This window comes from Lissotriton helveticus, chromosome 3_1 (assembly GCF_964261635.1).
Source record: "Lissotriton helveticus chromosome 3_1, aLisHel1.1, whole genome shotgun sequence".
NCBI classification, from domain to species: domain Eukaryota; kingdom Metazoa; phylum Chordata; class Amphibia; order Caudata; family Salamandridae; genus Lissotriton; species Lissotriton helveticus.
The window spans coordinates 152,944,445-152,967,562 of NC_136061.1; the positions used below are offsets into that span (position 1 = coordinate 152,944,445).

Consider the following 23,118-nt stretch of genomic DNA (forward strand, 5'->3'; position numbering starts at 1 on the left):
TCTGGTGAGGGAGAGGATCAGCTGGGTGTCGTTGGCGTAAGATATGATGTTGAGGTTGTGCTGGCGTGCGATGGCTGCGAGAGGTTTCATGTAGATGTTGAAAAGGGTGGGGCTGAGTGAAGATCCTTGCGGGACGCCGCAGATGACTTCGATGGCCTCGGAGCGAAACGGGGGGAGGCGGACTCTTTGTGTTCTTCCGGCGAGGAACGAGATGATCCACTCCAGTGCCTTCTCTTGGATACCGATGTTGCTGAGGCGCTGGACTAGGGTGCGGTGGCAGACCGTGTCGAACGCAGCGGAGAGGTCCAGGAGGATGAGGGCCACTGTTTCCCCCTTGTCGAGCAGGGTCCGATGTCGTCGGTGGCTGCGATGAGGGCGGTCTCGGTGCTGCGGTTGGCTCTGAAGCCGGACTGCGAGGGGTCGAGGGATCCGTTCATCTCGAGGAAGGCGGTCAGCTGTCTATTGCGATCTTCTCGATGACTTTAGTAGGAAAAGGGAGGAGCGAGATGGGGCGGAAGTTTTTGAGATCGGTGGGGTCCGCTGTAGGTTTCTTCAGGAGGGCGCTGATCTCGGCGTGCTTCCAGCTCTCCGGGAAGGTGGCGGTGTTGAAGGAGGCGTTGATGATGTTCCGGAGTTGGGGTGCGATGGTGGAGTCGGCCTTGTTGAAGACGTTGTGTGGGCAGGGGTCGCTCGGTGATCCGGAGTGGATGGTGTTCATCGTGCGGGCTGTGTCTTCAGCGGTCACCGTGGTCCAGGTGCGAAGGGTGGCGGTGGGGGGCATTGGTTCGACGGTTGGGTGCGTGGGTGGGACGCCGAAGCTGTTGTGGATGTCGGCGATCTTGCGGTGGAAGAACGAGGCGAGGGAGTCGCAGAGGTCTTGTGACGGAGTGATGTCGTTGGTGCCGGTGCTGGGGTTGGAGAACTCCTTGACGATAGTGAAGAGCTCTTTGCTGTCGTGGGCGTTGTTGTCCAGTCGTTCCTTCAGGGATTTCTTCTTGGTGGTGCGGATGAGCTGGTGGTGCTTGCGGGTAGCATGTTTGAGGGCGGTCATGTTGTCGGTGGTCCGGTCGAGGAGCCAGGCTTTCTCGAGGGTGCGGCAGGTCTTCTTGGAGTCCTTGAGGTCGTCGGTGAACCAGGATGCCTTCTTGCTTCTGGGTCTGCTGGGAGGGTTCTTTAGTGGCGCGAGGTCGTCGGCGCAGGCGGTCAGCCACTGTGTGAAGTTGCGGGCTGCTTCGTTGGGGTCCGTTGTGTTGGCGGGTGGGCTCTGGCTGAGGGAGGTGGTGAGCTGGTCTGCGGTGATCTTGCTCCAATTCCTGTGAGGTACCTGTTGAGGGTGGTGTTGGGTCGTGGATCTTTTGAAGCTGAAGTGGACGCAGCTGTGGTCGGTCCAGTGGAGTCCGGTGGCATGGCTGAAGGTGATGTACTTGCTGGAAGAGAAGACGGGATCAAGCGTTTGGCCGGCGTAGTGGGTGGGGGTGTTGACCAGTTGCTTGAGTCCGAGGTTGGCGAGGTTTTCCAGCAGGGCGGTGGTGTTGCGGTCCTTGTTGTTCTCCAGGTGGAAGTTGAGGTCCCCGAGGAGGATGTAGTCAGTGGAGGGGAGGGCGTGCGGGCTGATGAAGTCTGTGATGTCTTCGCTGAATTGTGTGCGTGGCCCCGGGGGTCTGTAGACGAGGGTGCCTCTGAGGGTCGTCTTAGGGTCGGTGTGAATCTGGAAGTGGAGATGTTCGGCTGCGGCGAAGGAGTCGTTGGCGTCGGTCGTGATGCGGATGGTGTTCCTGTGGACGATGGCAATGCCACCTCCGGTCTGGTTGATGCGGTCCCTCCTGATGATCTTGTACCCGTCCGGGATGGCGATGGCGACTCTTTGCTTGAGCCAATAAGCAAATACGTTGACAATTTCCTGAAGCCTTTGGTTTGTAACCTTAAGTCATATGTGAGAGACTCTGCACACATTATCTCGCTTGTGGAAGGACTGCCGTTCTGTGAAGAGACTCAGTGTCTAGTCACTCTGGACATTGAGTCTCTTTACACTAATATCCCTCAGGCAGACACAGTGGAGGTCATTGATGACCTTTTATCCAACCAAGATTTGTGAGGTGCAAATAAGGACTTTATTGTGGACTGTGTGCGACTCATTTTGACAAACAATGTTTTCCTTTTCAAAAATGAATATTTTAGACAACTGAAAGGGACCAGTATGGGGGCCACATGTGCCCCTAGTCTGGCTTGTCTTTATGTAGGAAATTTTGAGTCCAAACACATTGACAACGAGATGGCTCCCTTCTTTGAAAATGTAGCGGGCTGGTACCGCTACATTGATGACATCTTTTTTATTTGGGAAGGTACCATTGAGTTGCTGGCAGAGTTTCTAAGTTGGATTAACTTAGGTGATCCGAACCTAAAGTTTACCTCTACATACAGCACCACAAAAGTGGATTTCCTTGATATTTCCATCAGAAACACTGAGGGTGTGTTGTCAGTGGAATTATACACCAAACCTATGGCAAAAAACACCCTCTTACATTTCTCTAGCTTCCACCCCAAATCGCAAAGAGAAAGCATACCCTTCAGTCAATTCCTCCGCTTGCGGAGGAATTGTTCTGATATCAACGACTATTACAAACATGCAGAAGTCCTTAAAAAGAAATTCAAGGAAAGAGGATACCCGAAAAAACTGTTGTCCCATTCGATGAAGAGGGCGAGGTTTTATGATCGCGAGGCCCTGATACAGAAAACAAAAAAAGAAAAAAGCCCCATGAAAAAGGTCGTGTTTGTTAGCAAATTCTCAAACATAAGTAATCAAATCAAGAATGTGGTGAACAAACACTGGCATATTCTAAACCATGGCGAGGAGAACGCTTTAGAGAAACCCCTCTTTGCATTCAAAAAGAATAAAAACCTGTGAGCTCTATTAGTGCACACCTATAGAGAGGAATCAGGTGATAATCAGAGAACACTTGATAATACTAAAGTACTGGGTACCTCTAAATGTGGAATGTGCAATATACGTGATCAATGCATAGTGGCATCTGAAATTACATGCAATGATAGAACTGTCAAATGTAAGACTCATAACAATTGTAGAAGCAAAAATGTGATCTATCTCCTGAAGTGTCCGTGCGGGCTGTGCTATGTTGGAGAAACTGGCAGAGAGGCAAGGACTAGGCTTCAGGAGCCATAGATCTGCGATTAAGACGAAAAAGATCACTGCTCCAATTGTGTCACATTTCCTGGAAAAACAGCATGGTGAAAGTGACTTCAGATGGTTCATACCGGAGAGGGTAAAGATTGGAAAAAGAGGTGGAAATATCATCAATGCTCGCAAAAACAGAGAGCAATGGTATATTTCTCACCTTAATACAGTTAGACATGGGCTAAATTCCCGTGAAGAATGGGACCGTATAATTGGGGGCAAATAGAACAGCTCTGTATACTGGATGTCTTATCTGTTTATGCTTACTCAAAAGAAATGTTCTGTGTAATGGCTGCTCCACCTATGGTATTATGTATCTATCAGCCACACACAGAACGTATGAAATTGGTATCTCCATTGCCCTTGTATACCTTTCTGTTCGATGATTGAACGGATTAAAAATAGTGAAACGCTATGCGTGATTCTAGGTAAGTGTGGTTCTACCAAAAGAAATGATATATAGGTCTAGAATAATAACTAGAATTATATAAACTATATCCTACTACTAAAGAAATAAAGGATAATTGCGAAGATGAATGAGCAACTCTGGGAGACTGGATCTATATACTTAAACTGATGAAGAACCTCCGTCCCCGTGTAGTCCTATGTTTAGGTCTATAGATTATGTAGTTTTTCACTAAGGATCGGGACTACTTGGTGTCCTACCTTAATGTTTAGGGAACCGGTGTGACGGGGTTGTTGAGCGGTTGCCACGCCCGTGACTAAAATGGCGCCTATCTAGGTATATAAATCACGTAGCCGGCTTTTAGCAGGAGACTACCGGAATCACACGCGGGACGCTAGGAGTTACGTTATTCAAGGTATGGCTACATACATAGCCGTGAGATATAGATTGCTTAAGATTTATTACATGGCAATTTTAAGCCGGTATTATCTTTGTTCACAGAGGCCGTTTTTTCAATAAAAGTAAAGAAAGACGGAAGTGGCCCTAAAGATTACAGCGTACATATAGACATAATTGGAATATATGTGTAAGTATAGACCCCGTAGCTAAATCTATGAGGCTTTATTTTAAGAGTAGTGAGTCTAATAGATTTAATTTCCGACTTTTTAGTGTATGACGAGTATTGAGAATTATCTGGATTGCTAACACAGACCTGTGGTTTGGGTGTGTTACCGCGTGTATTCTGGATACAATATAACGGCCTTTTATGTAAGTATAAAGTATCAAGCTTCGGAAGTACTCTGGTAGTAAATGTGCACCTGGCGAGTCGCAAGGAGGAAGAGAGAACTATAGTTTTGGTACTACTGTAGCTATTGTTACCGACTGTTTAATGTCAACCTATCAGTTCCAGTAAGGAGCGACAAGGATGTAAACATCACGCCGCTGCACGCGCATAACTATCGTACATTACAACACTAAATAGGTGAGAGCTGTGAGACCCGCTTAAAAGGATAAATACATTACTGCTTTTTCTTTTCTACAGCGATTGTGCAGTTATTCACGTAATAATCGCCTTAAAATGAGGATTTTAATTCTATTTTAATGAAAGGAGGCATGTATCTCCATTTAGACGATACGCTCCAGATATAAGGTCAGTAACTATGAGACACTGTGAAAATTTCTGGGGGGTCGCATTAGTGGCTATTAGCATAAAAGTGGATAGGTGATGACTAGAAGGTACACGGTTTGTGTTACCGCTCGCTAGCCAGGATGAACCATGCTGAACATTTAAGCCTAATTGATTACCCTGATGTATGAGGGATATACTGGATTGTAATACCATAATGTCATATGTATAAACAGGTACTGATAGGATGAACTTTGCCATTTGTAATGACCAATATAGGACCCTCGTTTGAGGACTGTTTACATTTGTATGAACTGTACAAAAATGTAAAAGACTATCGTTGTGTATGTAGTCCTGTTTTATGTTTAAAGAAAATGTAGGGAGATTGCAGTATTGTTATTGCAATGTGGAAACGAATGTTGTATTGAAACTGAGAGCAATAGCCGTGTAACAGTAATTCTGTCATTTCAGTTAGTTCTATGTAGAGGATAAGTTTGAACCATGTTATAGCATAGATTTTAAGATTTATTTTATCTAATTTCAGATATCTTGGGATTACAGACAATATTTCCTTATGAAGGCGGCCATATACTAGTTGCCCGTCGAAACGCGTTGAAACTAAGGGAATAGTACAACACATATTGATTTAGGAGTATTCTGATTGTTGCTGAATATACCTTCTATGTACTTCCCTTTACAGATTTAGGAAATGGATTTGATGTTTTTATGTATCTAATGTTTTCCTTTTGATGTATTTTCTGTGCTCCCAAGTTTTATTAATTATCCTTTTTAATTCTTTTTAATGTATAAATAAACTGTGCATACTGACTTGATTGGTTTTACATTATTCTGTTGCTCATGCATTTCTGTGTCTAAATATTAGGTTTCATGTTTGAATATATGTTGGTTATTGTGTCCTAAAATTGGTTGATGTCCTTAAAAACTAATGTGCCCAAAGGGAAGTCTATTGTTGGTACCCTATCCCTTTGGTTTTGGGTCCCTCTCTCTTTTATTAGAGACCATCTCTATGGCTCCATTGTCCAAAACAGCCTTGAATTACTGTCGCAGAATGGACAAATGGTTGTCAGACGGCTGCTCTGATGTTGCTGGAATATGTGGTGTGTCCGATCTGATGTGCATGTTTTTGAAATGTAAAACTACGCCACCGGTAGAGGAAATAACTTATTATGCCTGAACAGGGTGTTCTCGAAGCTGCAGTGAGAAGGGGAGGAGAATGGGTAGTACATTTCCCCTTGAGGGCAAGCTACATTAAAATGGAGGTGTGATTCGTTGGACACTTTTCCAGTTCACAGGACCTCCATCAGTACATTTGCTTTGACCTCAATAAATGGAAGCTTTACGTTGAGAAATCCAGCAGCACACTGGATAATAAGAGTGAAAGAGGCCGATTCTTCTGTGGAGGGGCATGGGGAAACTTAACCCAGGTTCAGGGTAGGTATTCAAGCCACTAACCTCCTGAAGGTCCATTAAATGGTTCTCATTGTCATATTAGTGGGATGCATCACCCCCATCATCTCCATTGTAATCAGCATATCATGTTTAGGTTGCCCGAATCAAAGCCAAAAATTGTTTGGCTTCTTTGAGGGTGACTTCTGGGCAGGCAAGTTCTTTTGTTAGAATCAGAAGATAATTGGCCAGTTGTGTTGGAACATGTGCTGTACATGTCATGGTGGATTTGTCTCTGAGTCAGACAAGATAACTGGGTCCTCCTCTGGAGTCACAACTGGTGTCGACATCACAGGAACTGGTATGGATTGTGATGCTGGGTTCAAAGACGGCAGAGGCATCTGCCCCAGAGTCAGGACTTACTACGCTGCAGAGTCAGGAGGTACTGATGATGTTGAGGATAGTTCTGTAGATGGTAATCAGACTCTAGGCTTCCGCAGATCCATGAGGTCGTAAGGTACAAGAGAAACAGAGCCAGAACGGAGCAGAAAATCTGCAACATGACCACATTGAAGACCTATACCCGCTGCGCTGCTGCTGATGGACCCAGAAAGATTGATTGCATCAGGACCAGTTGTGAAATTGGTTCCTTTGTAGAAAATAGGAAACGAGAGGCACCTTTACGTCCCTGTGATCTCTCCATTTCAAAGTGCCAGGACAAAGAAGAATTCCTTTTCATCTTGTGTTTCTTCTTCAATTTGGACTTACATGAAGATTTGAGTGGAAGGAAGATCTTTCATGGGAATAGCCTAGAGTGCAGGAGCGGGTCTGCACCCTTGACTTCAAGAGAGACAGGCCTTACACGCCTTGTGTTAATGTTCCTTGACATATACTTTTTGGCTTTGTGCTCCTGGATCACCTTAGGATTTATCCAAGAGGAGTCATTGGAGGAACTGGAGTTGTGCGATAACTCAAGATACCAGAGATACACCTCTTGGTTTTCTGTCACAGAAATCTTGTTTGCGACAGTCCATACAGCGCATAAACACTGCAGATTCCGGTCAGGACATATCCCTTGCACATTGGAAAAAGAATTTTGAATAGAAAAAAGTTAATCAGATATGAGGTTAATTCTTTAGGAGCGAGCTACGGGCCGTCATTCAACTACTCAGAAAGATAGGAACTGATGTCAGTGTACAGGGGAGGCGCATATATGTGTGTTACTTCTGATGTGGGAGGGAGCCAATGCAGAGCTGCACAAAGCAACTTGCTGGCATGCACAAACAATGCTGAGAAAAATCTGCTGTTCTAGTCTGGCGCATGGGACTATTCCCAAGGAGAAGAATCAACAGTTCGAATTACCCTTCAGAAAATATGTTCTTGTGTTTCTTGCTGTAAATGTTTCTTATGAAACTTTGTCAGACCTCTTCAAACTGAGTTCGGGACTCAAAGTTTGGTACAGAGGACCCATTCTCTCACTGGTCCACGTGCTTTCAAATAGTCTACAATTGTAAATTCATCCCCGGCAGAAGCGCTATCTTACAAGAGACCCCTTTTTAGGTCGAGCAGACTACTCTCAATGCGTGAGCATTGAGAGTCTGCTACAGACCTAATGTGGCCCGTATTCAGGAGAGTGGACACGACTCAGACGCGCGCTTTTGCAGTCTCAGTTTTGACCGCGGGAGCGCGCGTCTGAGCCGCGCCTGCGCAGATGAACTCCCAGCCCCTACTTTCGCGTCGCTCTGCTCTCATGCATTAATGGCACAGACACAGCCAGCCCCCACCCCTCTGCATGCACACACATACAGGGGCGCGCACACATAGACAGACACACACACGCAGACAGACACACACACGCAGACACACGCACACACACATACGCGCGCGCGCCCCCTCCCCCCACACTTACCGGGGTCTTTTCGTGTGTCCCTGTCTCCCTCGGCAGCCTGCGGGTCAGTCTTGACAACAGGCGGGGCTCTCCACGACCACGGGAGCTCCGCTAGTTCACAGGCAAATCTTCCGGCTGACTACAGAAGCGCGGGGCTCCCGTCCGCTTCCTGTTTGCGGCCCCGCCCCCGTCCCAAAACAAGTTGCCTGGCTTCCGTTCTAATCCGGACTGCAGACATAAAGGTAGGTCCACGGGTTTCCTTTCACGGGTAATACCTTGTTAACATTTGCCAATGTGTGTTCCTTCTATAAAGTGCAACATGAAATAATACAACTTACATTTGTGCATAGCTTGCGAAAGAGCCTGGCAGTGACGAATGCTCAATTAAGTACCGGAAACGTATTTAAAAAGAAAAAAAAAAAGCCCTGAGGCGGACGTTCCTACATGACGAATTTTCTATCTGAAGCAACGGGCAGAGAAAGTACCGAGTGCGTTTGTGTTAATGATGGTTGTTGCTCAGAAATTGGCTGACATAAATGCAAATCCACAACCGTTGCTGTCTGGGAGAATCAGCCCACGCGCCAAATCATCGTGGAAGTGACTCATCTGTCAGCGGATGTGTTTGCGTCATTAATTACACTGGCCAAGTGGCCCGGAAGTCTTCCTATCGGATGATTCAAATGCATAGAAAAAGTACAGTTAAGTAACAGATCTGGTCAGACGGCGTCCACATATATGTATCTAATGTAGATGGCGGGCTGGTTGTTATATAAGTCAACATGGAGACTCATGGGAGAATAGTAAAGCATGGCAATTAAACTCATTGTTTTGACAAATGAGATATCTTTATGTCGGCTTATAGGTTGACTGGCGAGTATCAAATGTGCACCGCTAGCAGCTAATAGTAGAGCTTATACACTTTTTTGTAATGATGTGTTGCTCTGTTTTATTATCTTTTATTGTGAAATGTATATATGACCTTGGCACCTTGTAACCAGGGCCACTGGAATTACACAGCGCAATGCAGCACATTTCTGAAAGTATTACTTCATTACTTTGTTATTTTTACTCATGTTATCACCGAACGGGCCCAGTGTTCACCTCATTATTACTGGTTTAACAGCAAACACAGCAATAAGCAACTGAAAGGGAACCAGTCAACCTTGGCGAAGGGCCTTCCACTGTTCAACAACAGTTGCTGTGCGTTTTAAGTAGCTTTTAAACTATTCAAACTACAAACATTTTTTTCATCAAATCTACAGATTGGTCACACGATAATGGATTATGTTGCAAATGCGGCCAATCCATAATTATGTGTAAAACACTGCAAGCCACAGACTCACATAATTACAGTGGACCTGCTTATATAACCTACAACATGCTTGAATAACAAACAGGGTGCTGCATTTTGTTTTTAGGGCAGTAAACTGTGGAGTGGTGTAACAAAACTTGAGCCCCCCCCTCGCAAAGAATATGCAAGCCCCCCATGCTCTAGACCCACTCTGGAGATCTCAGGCCAGGGACCTGCCAGTGGCACAGGAGCCCCTGGAGCCCCAGAGCTTGATACGCCACTGAAATTGTGCGAGGGGTCTGTTTTTCTTCTTTTTAGGTCGAGCCTAGAGTCAGCGTGCATGCACTGCTCTGCAAGACTTATTGTAGTGGAGTAGGGAATAGAAGCCCCGCCCACTCTCTGCCCATATTTACCATTGGCTTGTGTCATTGTCCTTCCTAAATGCTGGCTTCTGATTCATAAATAGGGTTGTTAGTCCTTCCTTAGTACAGCCTTGTCTTCATTTGTAATCTCCCATGGTGACTGGCCCTTTTACTTCAGTTGTTACACGGTACGTGTTATTAGTCTGTAACCACTATTTTCTTTATCGAGTTTCTCTTACTGCAGGCACGATGTGCTTTGCATACATTCAGTCTGTGGTGTCATTGTCTGTGCCTTCTTTACCGCTCACCCTCCCTCCCTCCCTCCCTCCCATTGCCCGTGCCTTCTTTACCCCCCTCTGCCCTCTCTCCTCCCGTTGACCATGGTGCCTTCTTCAGCCCCCCATCCTTCCGTTGTCCGTTTTCCCTGTTGCCTAGCTATTGGCTATGACAATGCTTTTTAAAATTTGTATTGATATGGTAAATGAGGGGGTCGCGCATCTCGCTGCACGCAACTCACCCAACTTTAGTTTCTCTTTTTTTTTTATTTACATGCTAATGCATGAGGTTGCCCTTTGCATGATGTCCGCAGCAGCTTCAACCGTTTACCTAAATTGTGCAATACTCACGATACAAACAACAGTCCATTTCAATGTTGACGCCCCCTTCTCTGTTTGCCAAAAGCTCTTTGATAATCCCCGCTCGAAGGTGGTCCCTATATTTACATGCTCCCAGGCATAGTGAGGATAGTCCTACTTTTGTTTTGTTAACCAGGAAGTACAAATGGTTTCGTAAGCTCCTCCCAGCTGTCGCCAGTGGGGAGGATTCCACAGTGTGGGCTGCGTCTTTTCAGTCTAAGTTTATTTGGGGACAATTTCCTTATATGCCCTCTGATATATGGGATAAGGGGCGCAAGGTGCTGCCAGCTAAGTCTGTCGCTCCCTTTGAACTGACCTGGACCATGTCATTTCCACCATCTACCCTGAGGCACAGATGGGGAGGCTGAAGTGAGACTCGCAGGACTGCAGTGATCCAGGAAGCCCCCTGGTGCACTGAAGGAGTCTGACCGGAGGCTCCCAGATCCCCAGCACAGTAAGGAGCCTGCATCAGGAACTTTCTAACAGCTAGCGAACCGTTAGCCAGATCGAGCATGACTCCCCACACCTTCTGCTGGTCAGGATCCGCTTCCTCCAGGACTGCTCACCTGCTTCTGAGGGGGGCAGCCCCTGCCCAAGGCTCTGTGCTATGTGCCCTCCGAGGTCCACTACAAGATCTGCAAGGATTCCTCCTCGCCCTCTTCTTCCTCGGCGAGCAGGGGCATCTTACTGCCGGTCTTTGCGACTCCATCCGACTGCAAGCAAAACCAGAAGAAACTGTCCCGGGGCAGCATTGAGTTGAAGGAAGGCGGGTGCATCCGTGCCACTGGGGATGCATACTGCAACAGCTATAGGCTCTGGGTCAAGCTGAATAAGGTACCCCATCAATTACTCCATGTTCTTAACAGCAAGTGCTCAGCATACCTGTCAACTTTTAATGTGAGAAAGGAGATACTTTGCAAACACTGTGTTGTTGCCTGTGTATCAGAAAGAGCTTGCGTGGAGCACATTTAAAACAAGTGGTGCACTTTACAGCCGTTGTCAGGATAGCGTGTAATTTCAAGTGTATAATTTCAAGAACACTCTTTACTAAAACTACTGGATGTTTTTACCATGCATAATTTTTAGAATTGGATCAATTGATGGGAGTCAGAAGTACAACTCACTACTCGTTGGAGACACCTCCTCTAGTGGAACTCGTAGAATAAGTTATGCATTCAAAATCCCGGACAAGAGGATGGGTTTTGGGCCTGCCAGTTTAATTTTAGAATTTTGTGAAGTGGTGCATTTCATAGTATTTCAGTTTATTTATTAACTGTTTAATTAATTAAAATCATTACATTAAAAGATATACAACTATTCCCCCCCCACCATCTCATGGATAGTAAGGATGTGGTGCCCAACCTCAGGCAAACCCATAAGGCAGCATGAGTTGCACTTGAAGTTGTTAAACTCAATGAGTGTGGATGCCAACTCTTCCATGTTATGGGCATAGTCTCATATGTAACTAACTATATGACCTAAAAGTAAATATATCACATCCTAAATCCAATAAATAAGCGAAGACTTAGAAGTCCATAATATTTTTTTCAAACAGAATATCAATTAAGGCCCTTGTCCCTTGTTTTTCTGCCCTTCTGCACACTGTTAGACTCGTTTTTTGTGCCTTTCTGCCCTCTGCATCACCACATCATCACTCTGCGCTACCCCAGCATCATTCAGCACCACCACATTATCTCTCAGCACCACCACAGCACCACTCAGCACCACCACATTATCACTCAGCACCACCACATTATCACTCAGCACCACCACATTATCACCACCACAGCACCACCACTCAGCACCACCACAACATCACTCAGCAGCACCACTCAGCACCACCACATTATCACTCAGCACCACCACATTTTCACTCAGCACCACCACAGCATCATTCAGCAGCACCACTCAGCACCACCACATTATCATTCAGCAGCACCACATTATCACTCAGCACCACCACAGCACCACTCAGCACCACCACAGCACCACTCAGCACCACCACAGCACCACTTAGCGCAACCACAGCATCACTCAGCGCAACCACAGCATCACTCAGTGCAACCACAGCATCACTCAGTGCAACCACAGCATCACTCAGTGCAACCACAGCATCACTCAGTGGAACCACAGCATCACTCAGTGCAACCACAGCATCACTCAGCGCAACCACAGCATCACTCAGCACCACCACAGCATCACTGGTTCAAATATGTTCTCTCAATGTTTCAAGCTTTATTACAAATGTCACAAAAAGATGTTAATATTTCACTTCTGTTCTTGGATTTTCGTCACAATAAAATACACTGATCATAATCTTCACAAAAGTTATTTACAAAAGTTTAAGCTATTGCCATTATAAATTACAATCACTTTTATTTAAGTATTAATTATTTAAAAAAATTAAAAGCCATTGTTATTTTGTAATATCAATACATCTACGTCACGTAAATACAAAACATGTTGCATTACAAATGCTATAGGCGTCACATTTGCGAAAGTTATAACTATTGGCATTGTAAATGACAAAGCTATTAATGTAGCTATTTTCAAAAACAACACATAAATAAAAAAAATTGTCATTTACAAGACCAATAGCTCAAACTTTCCTAATGCGAGACCTATTGCATTGTAAATGCTTGTTCTTTCTGCTTACAAACAATTTACTTTTGGTGTCCAAAAGTAGGTGTGCCACTAAGAACTTGTTACCATTCTCTGCTTCTGTAGACCAGTCCAGATCAAATGCATAATGAAATATACATCCTCCGTAGTGGAGCAGAAGACGATGAGACTAAAATTGAACCCAACTGTAAAATGTTACCCACCTGCTCCTGTAAACCAACCTGGTGAAAGGGTGACAATTTCCGACCATCTTTTGAAAGACATACTATTTAGCACAAGCTATTCATCGAAGTGACTCTTGTACTAGCAGTCCAATATCCCTTTTTCTGAAACATTAATCGGATGTCAAGGCACAAAGGGTTGAAACATCCTTACATAATATTACACTATCTGTAGCACTGCAAGACATCTTTTCTTGATATAGAATTAAAACTCCTTGGTTGAGAAACCAGGCACCGCAATCTACAGGTTATAAGTGTGATTAATTTATACCTTAGGCTCAGAGACATGACATGAACTAGACCTGCTTACATCTCTTCACCAAGCAGGGGATATGATTCTGCATATTAACAAAAGAAGCATCTGAAGCTAAAACAATGTCTGCTCTCACCATCGTTTGGTAGTGATTCCGTTTCCATTACTTCAGATAGGTCCGATTCACTTGGCTCTAATTCACTTGGAACTATGAAATAGAAAAACAGTGTCAATAGAATTGGCACATTTAAAATTAAACAATGGCATGCTGAACCTAACCATGCATCCTAACCCAACATGCAGCTGCTAAAAGTCCAATATTCACATAATATCAACTATGTAAGTGGTATTCAAAACAAACCAGCATAAATGTATAAAGGTATCCGGATACCATGAGGTCTATGAAAACTGGCATTCATTAGTCCATGCATCATTATATTTTTATTTTCCCATAATTGAAACATAGTTACATGGTCTGTTTATTTCCTATTGGTAAGGCAACAAAATTAAGCTTAAAGAAATGTTGTATCCTACACAATTATGATAAAAAGAAGGAATAATCTTGACCACAAATATGATGGTCAGAATAATCTCTGGATCAGGTGCTACTAGTAGGCTTAGAAAAGATGTACAACTGCCACTTCCAGTAAGTTCATTCAAATGAGTGTTGATAATACAACAGTTTTAAAATCATTGACCAATTAAATAAATATGTAACTATTCACAATGTAAAATTCCAAGGCCATTGTAATACAAAATCTTCACTATCTTGGACATCCAATTATTGACCATCCCTCCTTAGATCAAGCAGTGGAGTTGGCCCATTAACTTGGAATGAGTGTCAAATATGTTTTGAAGCCTTCTTTAAAGTTTTCAGTGCATTCCACCCCATGTATGCAGAAGGGCAGAACTGTTCTGAATATCTCCATGCCCCTGCTTCTCCAGCCCATGTCCCCTTCCAACCAGCACCGGTGTGCAAACTTCGACTACAACCTCTTCACCTTCCCTATCAAGTGTCATGCCCGCTCTCATGTTATTTATCTCCTCCACTTTTGTCTGTCACAAACCATGTCCCTTCTCAAATGCTTCCACCTGCTCTTTTGTGCAGTCTCATACCCTGGCCATCTCCTGTCATATCTGATACTCCTGTTTACTGCTGTCTCAATGCCATTTATCCTTGTGCCCATACCTTTTCATCCCCTGCTTGACGAGTCTCTCTACCCAAACCTGTTACACTCTCCATTGGCTGGAACAGGCATTGGAGACTAAATATGACACAGGTAGTAATACCAGTTATGTATAGCTGTTGATTAGTGGCGATTCAAAGGATGTTACTAGTTGGAAGGTGGGAAGGCTTGACGGCCAAGACCATTAGCCTATATTTAAAGCCCTTATCTAATGGAAATAACCAATTCATGAGTTAGAGCTCCCCGTCCTCTTCCAGGGCATGAAGGATGTACCATGACTCTGGTGTTTCGGAGAGAGAGACATAGCTTTACAAATATCTTCACAAATAACATTCTTCTTACAATGCTGCCAAATGGGAATTTCTCTTAAGAAACAAATTCTTCAATTTGAAAAACTTACCGTTGTTCAGGACCATCCCAGGAAATGGTCTAAAAACAAATAGTTATGAAACATCATTACTCCAAAACACATATGACAACCACAAATTCACAGTTCGGTCAGTTTTTGATTTTGCTGACTATGCATTTGTATGATAAACCCTAGAAACCCCTTGCATTTAATCAACGCTAAACATATTTTCTTCCGCTTTCCTATGAGCTGGTGCATAATGTACCTAATCCACACGGAACACGTTTTCCGCAGTTCACTGCAAAATATTTCACAGGAGATAATTTAATATAGGACCAGTAAACAAAAAGAACGGGTAAAGGTGATTAGTCAATAGAATGCTGCCTTTATGACAGGCTAAAATATCCAAAGTCACAACCAGCAATCACAATGTTATTACATCACCAAAACAAATATATAAAAAAAACGAGCACACACTAACTTGCATTCACAACCATCAATTAATGTTACATCTGCAGTCTAACAAAAGTAATACTTGATGTCTCATCACCAAAAATGAATGGATCCACGAATCGGACAATGTAACCATTACCAATAATTCAATGCCCCTGAGGGACAGCCTGTTTAAGAAATGGCAGATCATGAAAAACCATGGCTCGAAGAGGCACGGACAACTCTCACTCTCCCTTTATTTCTCTTTATTAAACCTCTATTTATATACATTAAATGCACCACTTTTGTGTCATACAATTGTATATCAAAGCCATGCCATCACAAATTATAATCTATGCCATTTTACCTCGATACATTGTGGAATCATCACCACCACTCATGGACCACCCGTTATCTATTATCGTTATCCAACACAGCATGCAGCGTTTGGGCCCCAGGGGCGTTGCACGGGGAGCCTCTGTATTCATTCCATTTATTCCACACCCTACACATTTGTAGGGGCAACCTCTGTTTTGATAAATAGCCTTTTCGGCTACCATACACCAGTCCATGTCCTTCTTCTAGTCGTTTATGGATGGTGTCGCTTCAACATCCCAATTACGCACAAAGTACAAGTTACTTACCTTCGGTAAAGGTATATCTGGTGGAGACGATTCTAGTCGCAGATTCCTTAACGTAGAAAGAAGGTCACATCAGCTCCAACCTGGTGCGCTGATGTCAGTTTTCTTCAGGGAACTTTTCCGAGCCACAACGCGGAGCCATCACAAACAAAAACTGTGAGAAAATGGGAACAGTGTGCGAAAAAATCAGATAAACACAAAGGAAAGAAGCGAATGGAGAGGAACGGTGCCATCCGGGGAAGTGCCAGGCACTGAAAGTCATAGAAGGGAAGAGCAGAGCACAGCCACTGCGAAACAACCTTGCAAGCAAATACGATATCCTCCCTGGAGGCAGTGAAGCAGGTGAAAAATGTCACAGCTGACGCAAGAAGCCTGCAACCACAGTCTATTAACAGTGAATGACAACAAGGCCAGAGCAGAAGATTAACAACAAATTATCCCAAGACAACACCAGCAAGGAGAGGCGCAGCCCCTGTAAGGAGCTAAGGGCTGAGGCACAGCCAAGAGACCCCCAAGTCAGAACACTGCAGAGGAGTTAGAAATTGCAAGTAATGAAAAAGGGTTGAAGAGCATAAGTAGCCGCAGATTCCTTAATGTAGAATAGATAGCCTAGCCGTACCCAGAGGGGAGTAGGGCCTGCGAGAGAACCCCCTCAGTATGAAGAATCACAGAGCCCCAGCAGGGGACGTGCAATGGCGACAAGAAGGGCGGGCCAACCGCCCCCGAGCCGAAGCAAGCTAGAACAAGGCGAAGTGAGGCCAGACGACCTCCATGCTCAACCAAGGTACCAGGAACATACGCCAGAAGACCCCGGAGGGACAAATAACGCCAGGGGAGTACGAAGGAAGAAAGAACCACCTCAAACTCCAAGGAGAAGAGGTAGAAACAGAGGCAGAGCTTGCCGCAGGGGAACACACACAGTGAAGGGGAAGCTGAACAAGCATCAGCATCGAGACAGCGGACAAGGCAGAAACGGCTCTACAAAGCGGGCTTGAGAAGAAAGACACAGCCACACAAAGCTCCAGCAGAATAAAAGGGGGGAGCACAAGGGTAAATGGCAAGGCCCTCAGTGGTGGACCAGAAAGAGCAACGCGCGCAGCCGGCAGCTGGCAGCTGGCAAACACCCTGAAGCAGTGCACCCAGAAGAAGCCAAGAGCAAGACTAAGGCAAGGGCCAGGGAAATTCAGAACGACCCCGAAAGGAAGACCATTCCAGTCACAAACCGACCCACGAAAGGAGTGGGAACAGCCAGAAGAGAACTACGTAGGACAGACCTAAGCCGTCAGCCAGCAGGCCGAAGTGCCGGACAAAAAGGCGGAAATACCACAACGCAACGCCGTAGACGGCATGACAAAGCCGGTCCAGCGGCGTAGTTGAAACTGAAAATGACAGAACCTTAAGCAGCGCAAACTGTGCCCAGACAAAGACCAAAGAGACCGCACCAGCGGCATGCAGAGACAGAATACCATGCCCTGATCCACACCCTCCCAGCATAGGAGAGAGAGCTATACAATAGCTACAAGTACCCCACTTAGGGTATGACACGTCCCAAAGAAAACATGGAAACCACTCTTAGGGAAAAATTCCTGTATCAGAGAACAAAAATATAAAGGACCTGCGGTAGAACCACAGAAGGCTTATCCATCAACCAAAAAATACTAAATTGTCAAGGGGGCTGTACCAGGAGCCAACAGTAGAAAGGGGCCAACCTAAGGACCCCGGAGGAACGTCAAACCGCACAGAACACACAGACAGTCCAACCGAAACACTAAAGTCCAGAAAAAAGGTGGGATAACGCCTCCCATAAAGCACCGGAGAGCAAACAAGCCAAGCTTACGGAGGGGGGGGGTGGACGGAGACCCGCAAGGAGCCGTTGAATGAGAGAGTCCGCGTGGGTGTTAAACAAAAGAACCCCATCAAAAGACAGGTCAACCAGACGCTCCCTAATATTCTCAGGAAAAACGCCATCCTGCAACCAAGCATGGCGACGGAGGGCCACAGAGCTGGCCATAGCACAGGCGAGAGCATCAGAAACATCCAAGGCCGCACGGAGAATAAACGCGGCCAACTCCCGACCATCCAACACATGGTGCCGTAGATCAGCGCGGGCACCTTCGTGGGAGACGCGAGACAAAGGAATTCACAGAATCCCACAGGATGGAGGTAGCCCTGGCCAACACACAACGTGTGTTGCAGCACTGGAGGAAGCGAAGAGGTTACGCCCCCATGAATCCAACCACCGGGCCCCCCGCGACGGAGGAAGGAAAAGTAGTCTGCAGAACAGGGCCCTGGGTACAAGGGTGGAAAGAAAGGCAGACTGGATCGTGCGGAGCAGTTCGGTGGCGGTATAGGAAAGGCTGAGGCACCAGGTCATCCGTGGCAGGACGCCCCCAGGCGCCTAGTAGAGAATTATGGAGCGAAGCTTCGAATGGAAGAAGCAGCTCCCGTCCACCAGAGCCCTGGTGGAGAACTTCCAACAGATGATCCGTAGGGAAAGGGGTAACAGGGTCACCCATCCGTTGAAATTGCCCGAACAAAGGCTACACTCGCCTCCGTAGGGCGTTGCGGGGGAGAAAGCAATTCCTCAGTGGGTGACGTCCGTCCCAAGTCCAGCTGGAGAAATAAACGGCCAGCCCCTGAATAGTGGAGGATTCGCAGACGAGTGGGGGCCTGATGGGCCTCCGGGGAAAGAGGAGAAGCTGGAGGAGCCACCAACAGTGAGCTGCGGAAGAGAGGGTCCGAGGGTTGAGGCAGCGGGGACAGCGAAGAGCCCTCCCTGGAAGACGCTGGTGAAAAAGCAACAACCTCCCGTCTCCGGAGAAGAAGAGACCAGGAGATGACAAACCTCCGAAGAGGAAGGAACCTCTGGAGACGAGTCAAGGACCCAACGCCGGCACGGTGCAGCGGAGTCCGTCACAGGCACCGGTGCGACAACGAGTCGACCTCCACCACTACGTACTCCCTAGGAGAATGGGGCGGGGTCGGGCAGGGTCGGCTAAGGAACGGCGTCGAAAAGGCCCCTGCTGGACCTCACACGAGGCAGCCGCCAGGGTAGAGGACCGGGAGGGGCTTGGGAAGGCGCCCCAGGCCCCAGCTTCCACTTGCAGTACCGCCAGGGCCGGGGAGGAAAGCCTTCCATGCCGGAAAGGCGTCAGCCCGGCCCCTGGCAAGACAGCCGCCTGCCCAGAGGCCCGAGGGGGACATGGGGACGAGGCGCGAGTCCCGGCGACCTCCTGCGACACCACAGGGATCCCCGCTAGGCAGGGCGCCGTGGGTCGAAGAGGGAAACCCCGCAGGGCCGCACCTCGACAACCTGAACACAAACTCGTCGGCGCCGGGGTTGAAGCCGCTGGCGACTCCGCGGAAGGCACCGCGCAAGGCAAGGGATCCACGGACGTCTCAGGAAGAGGAGGGGGTCCAAAGAAGCATGCAGAGCCTAGCATAGGCTTTCATGTGGGCCCTAGTCACCCCAACGCCAGGAAACAGCAGGTAGGGTAGCGACGGCGAAGGCGCACGTCCTGAGGGGGACCCGCGCCCTCTGCCGAACAAGGACAAGGCCTCGGAGACAAGCTGCAGGACGTACCAGCGGGTGAGCGATGTCCTTAGGGCTGTGGCGAGGGGCGATGGACAAACGGGTTGACAGCAATTTCATACGACACTCCTGCCGGGACTTCGATTTGATGTGCTGACAAGCGTCGCAGTCCGTAGAGTCATGATGCTCGCCCAAACACCACATGCAGATCGGGTGAGGGTCCGTCACAACATCTGACTTGCACAAGAAGTACACGTCTTGAAGCCCGAAGGCATTTGCACACTGTTCCTCAATGCAAAAGCATGAAAAGGAGGCCTGAAAACAGGTCAGGCCACAATCGGATCAGCGTCGCACGCGGAAATGAGAAAAAACTAATGTCAGCGCGCAGGGGTGGGGCTTATGTGACCTTGCTGACGTCATGTCCGCGGATGACGTCAGGGCGGAGTCACGTGGTACCACCTTCCCGGTGGCAGCGATGCTGTGGCAAAGAAAATTACCCGGATCCAGTCTCACGCCTGAGGATAATTCGCTAAAGTGAACTTATTTTTCCATCTCAACCTATTGAATGTAGAGAGCCAGATTTGGATTGTCTGTGCTGTCGGCCCTACCAGGTAGCAGTTTCTTAGTGTGGTATAAAGCACGCATAGCTAGCCCCCTCACTGTAGAACCAAGCGATCCATGCGACAGGCTGCTTCCGTCATAGATTGATGTCCACATTGATTGATCACTATCAATTGCGACGCACAATAGTAGGCTTGAATATTGGGAAGTGCGATTCGACCATAGATTCCCAGGGTTAGTTAATTATGGGCAATTCTGGGGGCACCCCCATCCCACAGTAGGGCTCTGACCTCACCCTGTATGGGTAAGTTATCCAGTACCGGGAACGGTGTGATCTGTATCATATACAGGAAGCACAGCAGTGACACCATTTTAAAGAGGGAAGCTCTGCCTAGTAGGAGAGAGGGAGTGATCGCCAATGTTATACAAGTCAGAGGAACTTGTTAAGAGAACATATCACCGTGGGGTCTCATGGCGCTTTCAGCCAATTTAGTGGGGGGTGAAGATTCTTAGTAGTAAACAGATCTTGGTTCTTAGTGACAAAGATTTCTAAGTATCTAAATAACTCCGTTACCACCTGTGCCTCACAATCCTTTGACAATCGTGTAGCTGCTCCATATAAGACGAAGACCACCAATTTAGACCAGTTTATCGTATATCCAGAATATCTCTGGAATGTGGTGAAAATATTTTAAATTCTAGAAATGGAGGAGATGGGTGAGGCTACATTGAGAGAAATATCATCTGCATATAGTGATGTTTTGTCTTCCCAACGGACCAGTAGGTCATCTTGGATCAAGGCCGCCAATGGCTGAAGCACTACTGCAAAAAGTAGAGGTGAAACAGGGCAGTCATGTCTGGTTCCTCGCTGGAGCGGAAAGATACATGAAACTCTACCATTCATCATCTCCTGTGCCAGTGGGGCAGTGTATAGGAGTCGAATCCAGGCCAAGAACCAAGGTCCCAAGCCCAGATGTTCAAGAACTGCAAATAGGTATGAACAATCGATCGTGCCGTAAGCAATAAGAAAGTTGAGAGATAGAACTACTGCATCCTCTCAGATTCTATTTGTGCGTCTCATACCCCATGGAGGCGTCACAGATTAAGTGTCATGTTGTGGCCTGGCATGAACCCGGATTGATCCGGGTGTACTAGTTTGGCAATGATCGGGATAAGATGGGGGGCTAGAAGTTTAGCAAGGATCTTTGCCTCTGCGTTAGGCAATGATATGGGTAGATACGATCTACATTGGTCAACTGGTTTTCCTTCCTTATGGATTACTATTATCGAGGCGAATCGCTGGTCGCTATGTAGAATACCAGTCTCTCTTTTCTCTCATCATACATCTTGAGCAGGAGGGGTACTGTATGTGTCGCCGTGCTTTTAAATATTTCTATTGGTATCCCATTGGGATCCAGTGCCTTTTCCGATTTAACTGCTTTGATTACTTGCGTCGCCTCCTCGCACGTCAGGCAAATATCTAAGATTCGTGTGTCTGCAGGTGTGAGTGTAGGGAGGGGTTTGTCTATAACGAGATCCAGAGCTTCGTGTGTGGTGGTTGTCGCCTTCGAAGTATAGGTACGCTTGTAGTGGCTGCAACCGCATCTGCTATGTCTTGGGGATCTGTGAGGCTTTCGCCATCTGTTGGTTGGATGACTGCCAACCAACGGCTGGCTTTCTCGTTTGTCGAGCCAGGAGAGTAGCCTTCCTGCTTTGTCTCCTTGCTCATATACTCAGTGCTGGGTCATTTTATTTGAGGCCCTGGTCGCTTCTGTCGTTAAGTCTCTGTATTCTCTCAACGGAGGAGCTACGCTAGCAACTAAGATGGCCGCTTAGGCTGCCGGCTCCGCCGACCTCCGTCCCCCGCCGGATAATCCTGCTACAAATCCTGAACTTACACCCTGCCTCTGGGCGTCTGAACTACTGTGCTATACTTTGGCGCGATCCCGGGATTCTTACTAGCTTTGTGGACGGAGTTATGTCGTGTTTTAGTTTGGGGCCTGCACCAACTTGTGAGCCGGGGACTCGAGTACTGTCCTAGCCGGGTTCCAGTTGAATAACATCGGCCGTGGGTGATCGACAGAGTCCGGTCCTCGGAGGAGGAGAACTTTCTTAGCCCGATTTTGACGGCGGTTGTCGATTTGGCTTACAATCGATGGAGGGTTGACGAGGCACGACTGTGCTGTGGGCGACGGTCCCTGGCCCTGAGACCCGGCTTGCCGACCCCCGGTGTTCCCCGGGTTGGAGCCTTCGCTTGCGGTACCGGAGCCTGGATTGTGATCGTGGTAAGCCCTCGGTCTCCCTCCGCGACAGTCCGTCCCCGATTGCTGGTTCCCCCGGGGAAGACCGATGCCTCTGGGGGACGCAAATATGGTCGACTCGGAAAATACTTCTGTGGGACGGACTGAGTCTGAACCGTCGATACGGACTATACTGGCAGCTATCGGGGCACTACATTCCCATGTGGAGTCCATTGTCCAGAAAATGATAGCGGTCACACCCGGACATGGGCATGAGGGACCGGACTCTGTTCCGTTTCATAATCCTGTTTTGCCTCTATCACTCACGGAGATTCCTTTAACGGCTCGGAGCTTCATTGCAGTGTGATGGCCGACTATCGTGTACTCGATGCTCTCTATGGATTGCCAAGCCCACCATTTAAGCCTACTGTGTGTGGATCGACTGGTGCTTCCCTTCCGGATACTCTTGTTGGGAACTATCTATGGAATGAAAAAGTGTTTGTCCCCTCTCCGACACATGTACAACAACTGCAGAGACAAAGACGTCTGGAGCTCAAGTCGATGAGGGTCATAGTTGTTGCCGACAGAGTTCCCAATGACTTTAAAACTTTGCTTTGCCTCGGAAGGAACTTTCCTGAACTTTTTCTGCATTTTGATTATCCTGTGGAGGCGACAGCCTGTCCGTAAGGGGCCTGCAAGACGGATCGGAAGGGTCAAGGATGAGACTGTTTGTTTGGGCTTGACACCATGGGCTTTCTGAAGAGGGATTCGT

At 47.1% G+C, this 23,118-nt stretch overlaps 1 protein-coding gene across 8 annotated transcripts in view; it reads right to left on the reverse strand.

Moving 5' to 3' along the window:
* Window positions 1-23,118, reverse strand: part of GTF2I (general transcription factor IIi) — a 1,750,178-nt gene that overhangs the window by 54,522 nt on the left and 1,672,538 nt on the right. For all 8 annotated transcript variants that reach the window (XM_078679426.1, XM_078679427.1, XM_078679425.1 and 5 more), the window contains 2 exons: window positions 14,992-15,020; window positions 13,541-13,612 (listed from right to left, as the gene is read on the reverse strand). In XM_078679426.1, the coding sequence (XP_078535552.1) occupies window positions 13,541-13,612; window positions 14,992-15,020 (101 nt within the window). The remainder of the gene's footprint in view (window positions 1-13,540; window positions 13,613-14,991; window positions 15,021-23,118) is intronic.